Here is a 10,038-nt window from a genome sequence, read left to right as displayed (position 1 = left end):
CCCCCCCATTCTCGCACTCCAAATTTTTAACCACATCTTCAGCGTCAGTGTCCAGGTCAAACAATGCTTCCTGCAAAAAGGCCAACAAAACCATGATGGCAAAACCAAACATACCTTACAAACTTGGCAAAGTATTTGGTGGAGCTCTTGTAGAAAGGCCCATCAAATGAAGTTGACTAAAATATTTGTATGTCGAGAAAAAAAAACTTAAGAATTGATTAACGACTCCTTCTATTTCATGGTTGCAACTCTCAGCATACTCTATTTTATCCACACACTCCACAGATTGCAAATGTGACTCAACTTTACTCATCTATGAAAATTAATTTAGTTAAATTGTTAAATTGAACATGACACAAAGTTGACGAGAGACTCATTTATTTATTAATATTCTCAATTATTTCACATCTTATAGTAATTCTTTTTACATGACTTTGATGTAGTATATAAATAAAAAATTTATAATTCATAGATACACAACATATAACATTCATTTTTTCTTATTTTTTAGTGTACATCATTCCTAACTTACTAACATAGAATTACACATTATGCTCATGTATAAAGGGTGAGTGACCCTCTTTGACATGTCTAACAATTATTAAATGAAATAAATTACACATTTTTAAAAATAAAGGTTAAGTTACCCTCTCTCACATGTCTAACAATTATTAAATGAAATAAATTACAAATTAATCATAACAAAACATTTTTCTTTGAAATTCAGGAGTTATTAAGAAAACTCATTTCATAATTTTCAATTTCTTTCAAACTAATTGTTCATCAAAAAGTTCAAAACCCAAACAAACTGAATTAAAATATATCATCATAGTTAATATTAACTCTTAATCTAACATGAAGTTTAATATCTTAACTAATTAATGATGATTCTTTTTTTGCCTAATTACAAGGGTTTTAGAGGAGTTCTACTTTATAATTTTTTTAATTTTTACGTTATCAAAAAAATGTGATTCTAACTTTAATAATATCTATTCGTCAAAAATAATTAACTAATTGAAACTCACGAGTCTAATTCAAGAACCCAACTTAAAAGACTAAGAATTCATTGAAATTAACTTAGTGGTGAGAGGAGAAGAGTCGATCAAACTCAGAGGGAAGCAACACATTCACTCATTCTTTTCTCTCTTTTCGTTTTCCTCTTCTGTATATGTCTTTCCATCTTTACTTAATTTCCTGCATCTTTTTTCTCCAAAGGCATATCACCCACAACAATGAGGCTCAATTCGCTAACCACCATAAATTTAGTTTTTCTGGATTTTGAACTTGTTAATAAAAGATTGGTTTCAAGAGAAATGAAAATTATAAAATGAATTGGATGAAATAACTTGCGTGCAAACTTAACAAGAAGTTCAATCGCAACATATTACTTCCACATCATTCCAACATAATTAACCAACTCATAGTCACTCCTCAATGTCTCTAAACCGTTCTTTAATACCAAAAAAATTGTCATTGCACATTTGCACAACCACCCTCACCATCTCCATCTATGAGCCACAAAAATAAAAACACCTATAGCTATGTTACCTTCCCACTAACTACACAGCGGCAATGCCTCATTAAACAACCTAGTTAATAACAAATCCTTACATGTTGCTCACAACTGTATTGTTACACCTGAATACCTCACCATCAACCCTATTTATTCTTGGCCAATTAGAGAAAATATCATACATACCCCGTCGTCAACATAATCGGTTTCCGCCTGCGAAAACATATCCATTATCGCCACATTCCATTTCCACGGGTCTTCTGCCTTGCTGCTACTCGATGTCATTCTCCACTGGAGTTTCCTTACCTGAAATGGTACCCAACATACAAACTCAATTACTCAACAATTCTAGCGTCACTACTCGTCATTTGCCATAATGCTACCAACCACCAAATCTTCAACCAATTCAAGAAATTCAACACACACATTCATACTCAACAAATTCAAGAAATTCAATAAACTAAGTTAGACAGATTCATAGTAAAAAATTCAACAAACTACAAAAATCCAACAACCAGATTCACACTCAACAAATTTACCTATTCAAGAAATTACCCTAAACAGATTTATACTAAAAAATTAAACATATTAAAAAAATTCAAGAATTCAACAAATTCAAAAATTTCAAGAAATTCAACAACCAAATTCATACTCAACAAATTCAGAAATTCAAGAAATTAACCTAAATAGATTCATACTAAAAAATTCAACAAATTCAAAAAATTCAACAACCAGATTCATACTCAACAAACTCAAGAAATTCAAGAAATTAAGAGAGACCACAAGCAATTTGGGACTGTGAATAACAGCAGAAAGCCAGAAACCTTTGGATCTTTATTTCAAGATTATGAAGGCAATGCTACTAATGGGGAAGCCAAATCACAACTAAACAAAGCAGGGCATGTATATTAGAATAGTTGGTAAAATTATCAATGAAGGATATTCATACTCCCATCCCTTCTCAAGAGTCATGCTCAAATTTAAAATATTTCAACTGTATTAGAAGAAGAGCACCATCCTGTCCAACAGAGTAGGGGAGGCAGACGACAGAGACAACCAACCAGTCTGACAGAGTAGAGGATGCAGACGACGGAGAGGACACTAGTACGGTGACGACGAACCGGCACAAGGAGCCACGGAGTAAGGAGAAGCTACGAAGAAGACGAAGGAGCCGCGGTTCACGTGACGTCATTGGAGCCGCATGATGTTTGGCGACACGAACAACACGACACGGCTGGCGGTATCGTAGTGATGTGAGGTTAGCTTGACACAATGGTGTCGCCGTGAGGTGAGGTGAGGGTTACCGTTTGGGGGATTAGCATTAGAGGAATGGGAATGGGGGTATTGGGTGTTTCTGTATCTTTTTTTTCCCCCAAAAAATCCAATTAAACAAAAAATTCCTTCGAACCGGCCTGGTGATAAAAAAATCGCTAGTTCTCAGATTTTCATCAAGACCATACAGTTGACCCGGGTTTTTTCCCTCGATCCCGAGCCCCCAATTCAAAAGGTAATTTTGGCTTCCATTAGTCCTCTATCGAGGACATTTCTTATCTGGTATAGTACTCTCACAAAAAAAAATTAGTCCATATGAGAATGGCCCTTCCTCTATGATTTCATCATACATATAGCCCAAGCAATGTGATGATGGCCCTTTCAAGGAACAGCCCATCATCTGCGGCTCTGAACATTTTCAGCTATGTTATAGTTGCGTATGGGTTGCACTGCGCTATGCTGTGGAAGCCGTTACTGTAATTCGGTTTTTTTCGACTTTTCATTAACGGGTTTGAGGTTTCTTTAGACATTTACTTTTCCACTACAAGACAAAAGTCACACCTGCAACTTAAAGGTACATGACATAGCAAAGTGCCAGTAAAGCTGACTGGAATATGTGAAAATCTTTGAAACTCATTTTTTAATTCTAGTCATTTGTAATTTTTACAGGTTTTATTATAGCTTGATTAAAAAATACATGGGGCCTACTATTTCTGGAAGCACAATTTTTTTATATTCTCCTAAAGTTGCTGCCTCAACACATATTTTTATATTATACAAGTGTCCTATTTTTATACAAGACACGTGGTCTCTATAAATGTAGAAAGGATCTTTCATCTACACAGTAGCAATGCCCTTAAAAGAAATGGTCAAAACTAATGATTGACGCAAATTGAATATGAACTCCTTAATTTGAAAGAAATGGGTATGTGCCAACTTGACACAGACATCAACAACCCGTAAAATAAATGAAACCAACTGGACATGGGATTGACAAATTGAAAAGAAACGGGTCCGAGCCAATTGGATACGGGCATTTGTGACCTGACAGAAAATAAATAAAACTAACTGGATATGGGTTTGATGAATTGAAAAAGAATAAATCTGAGCCAACTGGATATGGGCATCTGTAACCTAAGAGAAAATGAAACCATCTGGACATGGGTTTGATGTCTTGAAAGAGATGGGTCTGAACCAATTGGATATAGGCATTTGTGACCTGAAAAAAAAACCAACTCGATATGGGTTTAATTTGATAAATTAAAAAAGAATGGTTTTGCCAACTGGATATGGGCATCTGTGACCTCACAAAAAATAAATGAAACCAACTAGATATGGGTTTGATGACTTGAAAAGGAATGTTGATCAAAGCTTCATGAAAAACTAAAACAAATATTGATACTTATATTTAAATAAAACTACTTTTTCATCTTTTTTAAAGAATGTATGAAACCAAAATTGATTTTTCTTTTTGGGCCATGCATAAAGAAAATTTCACCGAATCAAAGTTTGTGTTTTATATCTTGATCTTTTTGCTGGCTGAATTTATCTTTTGTTTTGATCTTTCTATTTTCTCCTTCTTGCTTGGGTTATCATCAGCTTGAAGGAGTGATGATTCTCAGTGCTACTGGAGCTATGCCAATATAAAACTCGGTATTTTGTATATATCTTGCTAAAATCATATCATTGTAATTTGAAATTAATATCATTTAAGACATCAAAAGAGTAAAAATGCATAAAGGTATACAAAAAAAATGTTAATGGAATTGGCTATTGAAATGACGAATTGATTCACACATTTGAAAGGATGATATGAATGGTGTTTTACTGTGAAAATGTATGGTGGAAAAAGACAGAAAATTTAAAAATTTACCCCAATTAAACTCCTTTGGTGCTTTCTTAATTATTCTTTTTGAATTTTTTGGTTTGATAACATTTGATCATTGCTTAACTTGCACTTCACATGAGAGTCTACCCCAAATGTCATGAGTCTAGACAGTACTACGATTGATTAGAAATTATGCCTTATTCTTTCGCCCTAATTTTTGTTGAGATTTCTAGTGTGAATTTTCAGTCTAACTGGTCATTTTTTTTTTTTTTGCCTAAGTTGTCTTTTGAGGTTTGCATAAAATCTCTTGATAGTATCAGCATTAATTGGTTTCAGAAATTCTTGTTCATCCATATCCTATATGATTATAGCTCCACATGGTAACACCTTTTTTATAACAAAAGGTCCTTCATAATTTGGGGCCCATTTTTCTCATGCATCTTCTTGATTACTAAGTATCTTTTTAAATAATAAATCACCTTCATTAACTTTTCTAGGGCAAACTTTTTTGTTAAATGCTCTAACCATTCGTCTTTGATATAGTTAAATAAGACAAATAGCTGTAATCTTTTTTCTTTTATCATGTTCAACTGTTCATATTGAGTTTTCACCCATTCTGATTCTTCTAATTCAGCTTCTATCAAGACTCTTAAGGATGGGATTTCTACTTTAATTGGAGATACAACTTCTATTCCATACACCAACAAAAAAGATGTTTTCCCTATGCTTGATTGTATGTTGGTATGATATGTACATAAAGCATATGGAAGTATTTAATGCTAGTCTTTGTAGTTTACCACCATTTTAGCAACTATCTTTTTGATATTCTTATTTGTAGCCTCGACTGCACCATTCATTTGTGGCCTATAAGGAGCTGAATTAACATGTTGGATCTTGAATGATGCGAAGAATCTATAAACTTCATTGCCATTAAGATTTGGAGTATTATCGGCGATGATCCTTTCTGGTATCCCATGTCTACAAAGGAGATCCTTCTTCATGAACTTGATGGATATTTTCTAAGTGATATTAGCAAATGATGTTGCTTCAATCTATTAGTGAAATAATCAATTACAACCAAGATAAATCGATGGCCATTTGAAGCCTTAGAGTTGATAGGCCCAATAACATCAATTCCCCACATTGAGAACGGCCATGGGATACCATGTTATACAATGGGAATAGAGGAGCATTAATTCTTTCTGCATATATTTAACATTTGTGACATTTTCGAACATGAGCAATTGATGAGCAAAAACTAAAGTTCAGGGATACTGGCAAGTACACCGGATCGTTCAAGTAATACTATGGTGAGTGGACATCATTTCCACAAAGATTAAAGGACTGAGCAAGCAAATATTCGATTAAATACCTAATTAGATTAATAAAACCTGGACCGAGGAAGGCAAGATTGCGTCTTGCTTGGAACCTTGAGTGCTTGATTGCTTAAGAGAGGGTGAACTTGAATGTTGATTGAGAGAGGACAATGATGGAAAAAGTCAAGGGCTTTGGAGATGTTTACGTTCTAGAAAGATCAATCTTTCTCTATCTATTTTGAAGTATGCAAAGATCTTTTCATGACAAATTTTAATTAACTAATTTCTAATTTCTTGGCTCCTCAGTTTCTCTTCAATTAACCAATCGCTAATTTCTTGGTCAACCGATTAATTGAAGAGGTTAAGAACAAAATTGATTTAGTTTCTAATAAGATTTAAAAGTAGTCCTTAGGTCGAATTATATATTGCATATTCAAGCTAGTCCTGTCTAATTGAATCTTATAAGAAAACATAATTTTCAAAAGTTGTTCTAGTTCAAATTATATGTCACATATTCAAAACTAGAGTGATTGAAAATCATGTGGTATCGCACACTAATTGAAATATTATTCCTTGTCGAATTCAAAAAGCCATGTGAAAGAGTTTTCAAGCTATAATTCAGATATTAAATTTTCCAAAATAATAAAAGAATTCAAAATGGGATTAGTATACCTTTTGATACTATTAATTCTTTAAAGAATGGAGAACAAATAACTCAATCATAAAAAAGATCAATGCAATACTTCAAAATAAAATAAAACTTAGATTAATACTCTACAAAAAATATAAACAAAGTTTCTAACCCTTTGACAAAGGGATTAGTTACCCATGGGAGAATGAAAAACAATAATCAAAAGAAACTATGCAGAGGAACTGAATATCCTCTCTGTGAATAAAGTTCACTTATTTATCATAACTTACGAATTTCAAATCATAACACTAATCTTATCTCTCAGAAAGATAAGATAGCTAACTTCCTACTTTTAAATTCAAATAAAAACAATAATTCAAATCTAATTCCAGAAACAAATTCTAACAACCAAATCTTTATATTTTCTAGAAGGAATTAATGATAACTAATCTCTTGAATATTATATCTTCAGATGTGATTAAGACTTCTAATGATTTGATCATTGAATTTGGGCCTTTGTCAAGTGTTGAAGTATTGAATCTAGGAGCTTGTTATTGTACACGCCGGGCTTGTATGGAGAGAATTTGGGCGTGTTGCCCAATTGCTCCTCCGAGGGACATCACATGCTGGGATTGTATGAGAAATGCGAGGCTTGTGTGGAATCAAGGGGTCCACGCCGGGCTTAAGGGAATGGATGCCGAGCTTGTGGTTCTTTGGCTTGGTTGACCGTCCTTGAACCAGTTTTGTGTTTTCTTGCTAAAAAGGTCTTAATCCTTGATTATTTTGAGCCAAAAATACATGAAAACATGATAATACTAACAAAATTCCAAATATTAGATTAGTTATGAAAATTCACTAGAAAACATAAGAAATTTGATTAAATATCTAAGAAAACTTTAAAAAAAAATTAAAAAGAACCCTAAAAATAGCTTAAGATGACGTGTCATCAATAATGCAATCAGCCTCCATGGTAGACCAATAATAACCGCTTCTTATAATTTTTCGTGCCATCGTATGACCATTGGCATGGGTTCCACAATTACCTTCAGGTGTAAGACCCAGAATTTTTAAAAATTAGATTATGATTTTAAAGGAAAAATTAATTTGATTATCTCTAATTTTTATTGAATTAGTATTTATTTGAAAATAATTTACAAGTTGATAATAAGATGGTATTTTAAAGATAATTATTTTGTATTTAATTTGGTTTTAAATTATTAATCTATCCTTTTATTTTTATTAAAATTACTACATTACCTCTAATTTTATTAAAAATACCTACCCAAACCCTAATCCCCAAATCAAAACCTACAAAATCCAACCTTAACTCTCTTTACTATCCTTTAGCTGCCACCCACGAAGAAAGAAAGAAAAGAGAGAAAGAGACGTGGAGAGGGAGAAGAGGGAAGGGAGAGAGGTAGTGTCGGCGGAAGGAAGGTTGTTGTCGCCGCCACCGCTGTGTTGTTGAGGGAAGCCCAAGACGAAGGAGAGGGAGACCCAAGCCAGGGACTGCGACGAAGAGGAGAGGAAGTTATCTCCATCGTCGTCGCTGGAACTTGGCCGTCACACACCACTACTGCTGTTGAGATCGTCGTCTAGTGTCGCCGTCGAGCAGGAGGGTGAGAAACGCGAGGAAAAGAGGGCCGCGGGTTGTCATCGTCGGGGTCTCTGTCGCTACTGCATTGTCAAGCCCGCATCGCCGTCACTGAGAGATGGAGGGGGAGAACGCATGAGAGGGAGCCACCGTGGAGAACCACCGACGTCGTGGAGCTACCATCGCCATTGCTGAAGGCTCTGCTATTTGCCATTGCTGTAACACCCTTCCATTCATTGCCTTATGCTTAAGTCATAATTCAATTATGGTTTGGTGCTACGACACAAGACTGGGATATAAATATTTATGTATAGAAAGGGATATTATACTAGAACCCTGTGAAAGGATTTAAAACTCGAGGAAAAGATAATTCGCTAATCGTTCACACTTGATAATACATATATATAAGCACCTCGGAAGAAGGTAGATAATCAAAGGTCGAAAGAAGAATAAGAGTAATGAGACATATATAAGTATCAACTAGTCTCAGCCAGCGAAGATTAGGCCGGCTAGAGTTGGAACAGTAAAATAGTTTGATAAACATACCCTATCTCTCCAAAATACATCAAAAGCCTCTAAAGGCAAGTCTTTAAAGCAAATACATCATATAGGTTTTCCAAAAGAATGAGAGAATCTAAAATCAAAACAAAATCAAAAGTCTTTTTCGCTATCTTCCAGATATACCTCCCGCTCACTGAGAAACGCCGGGACCTGCATCTAAAAAGTAATAATTCCCAGAACAAGTGAGAACATCATCCTTTACGGGGTTCTCAGAAGGGCAATAATTCCAAATAGAGACTATCTAAAACCACATGAACCTGCTAGGCAATCCTAATCTCCAATCATTCAAGGTTCAAGCCTAGTGTTCTTTCTAATCCGAACAAGGTAAATAAACTAAATCTCAAATATATTAATGATCTCTAAATCTCATTTCTCCTTGATACAACCCATCATCTCTTTCAATATCATAGTTTTCCAATTTCAATAATTCAATATCAAAACTTAGTTTCAATGTTATCAATTTATTCTCAATTTTTCCACAAACCTCAATCACCACATCTCATCAGGAACAACCCTTAGCGTCACCACTGCCAGCATAAAGGATCTTTCAGTTGTGCAAATACATACAAGACAATACAAGGAATACACAAATAGAGATAACAGGTAAAGCAACTAGTTCAATTAACATATAGATACATTTATTCAACAATGCAAGCCAAATACTAGATACACACCTAAATAATACACTCAAATGCAAATGATTTGTCCTACTGGTCATGAGCTCATGTGTCGGTTAAATTGCCAGAACCCGACACATCCGATAGCTAAGCCAGATATTGTCTCTGTTGTGTGATCTGGGATATAGTACTGACACACTCAATTCTATCTTGGAGCAAGAAGGACAAACCACAATCCTTACATCTACCCAAGAAGCTCATATATCATCCGGGAGCAAGAGTGATAGAACCACAATCCTTGCATCTACTCTGGAAGCTCAAATATCAATCAAGCTCATTCTCTTCCTCCAATTATATCAATTCAATCTCATCATTCAGTCACATCAATTCATTCTCTTTATTCAATCATATCAACTCATTCTCATCGTTCAATGATCTAAACTCATTCTCGTCGTTCAATCATCTCAACTCATTTTAATCATTCAATCATCTCAACTTATTCTCATCATTCAATCATCTTAACTCATTCTCATCATTCAATCATATCAACTCATTCTCATCATCCAATTGTATCAACTCATTGTCATCATAGAAACTAGTCATCGGATCTCAAATAGGGGTTACATAAGTGAAAAAGTAGAGTGGAATAGGCAAAACAGTTAAAAATCACATTTTTAGCAAAACAAGACATTAGTGCATATGCGCG

The 10,038-nt window shown here is 34.4% G+C and overlaps 1 protein-coding gene across 1 annotated transcript; it reads right to left on the bottom strand.

Annotated features, from left to right (window-relative positions):
• Positions 1,573–2,720, bottom strand: LOC107647207. Its single transcript, XM_021104750.1, has 2 exons — positions 2,532–2,720; positions 1,573–1,819 (listed from the first exon to the last, which is right to left on the bottom strand). The coding sequence occupies exons 1-2, from the start codon at positions 2,703–2,705 to the stop codon at positions 1,664–1,666; spliced, it is 330 nt and encodes a 109-aa protein (XP_020960409.1). The 5' UTR covers positions 2,706–2,720; the 3' UTR covers positions 1,573–1,663.

This window comes from Arachis ipaensis, chromosome B06, assembly GCF_000816755.2.
Source record: "Arachis ipaensis cultivar K30076 chromosome B06, Araip1.1, whole genome shotgun sequence".
NCBI classification, from domain to species: Eukaryota; Viridiplantae; Streptophyta; class Magnoliopsida; order Fabales; family Fabaceae; genus Arachis; species Arachis ipaensis.
Note: the sequence above shows the minus strand (reverse complement) of the source record. Positions and strands in the feature narration are given on the sequence as shown.

Excerpts from the sequence above, each read along its gene's own strand:
- LOC107647207 (XM_021104750.1), bottom strand. The coding sequence starts at position 2,705 with ATGACGTCACGTGAACCGCGGCTCCTTCGTCTTCTTCGTAGCTTCTCC. Across the intron at positions 1,820-2,531 it reads TCCCCTACTCTGTTGGACAG|GTAAGGAAACTCCAGTGGAG; the intron begins GATGGTGCTCTT and ends GTACCATTTCAG.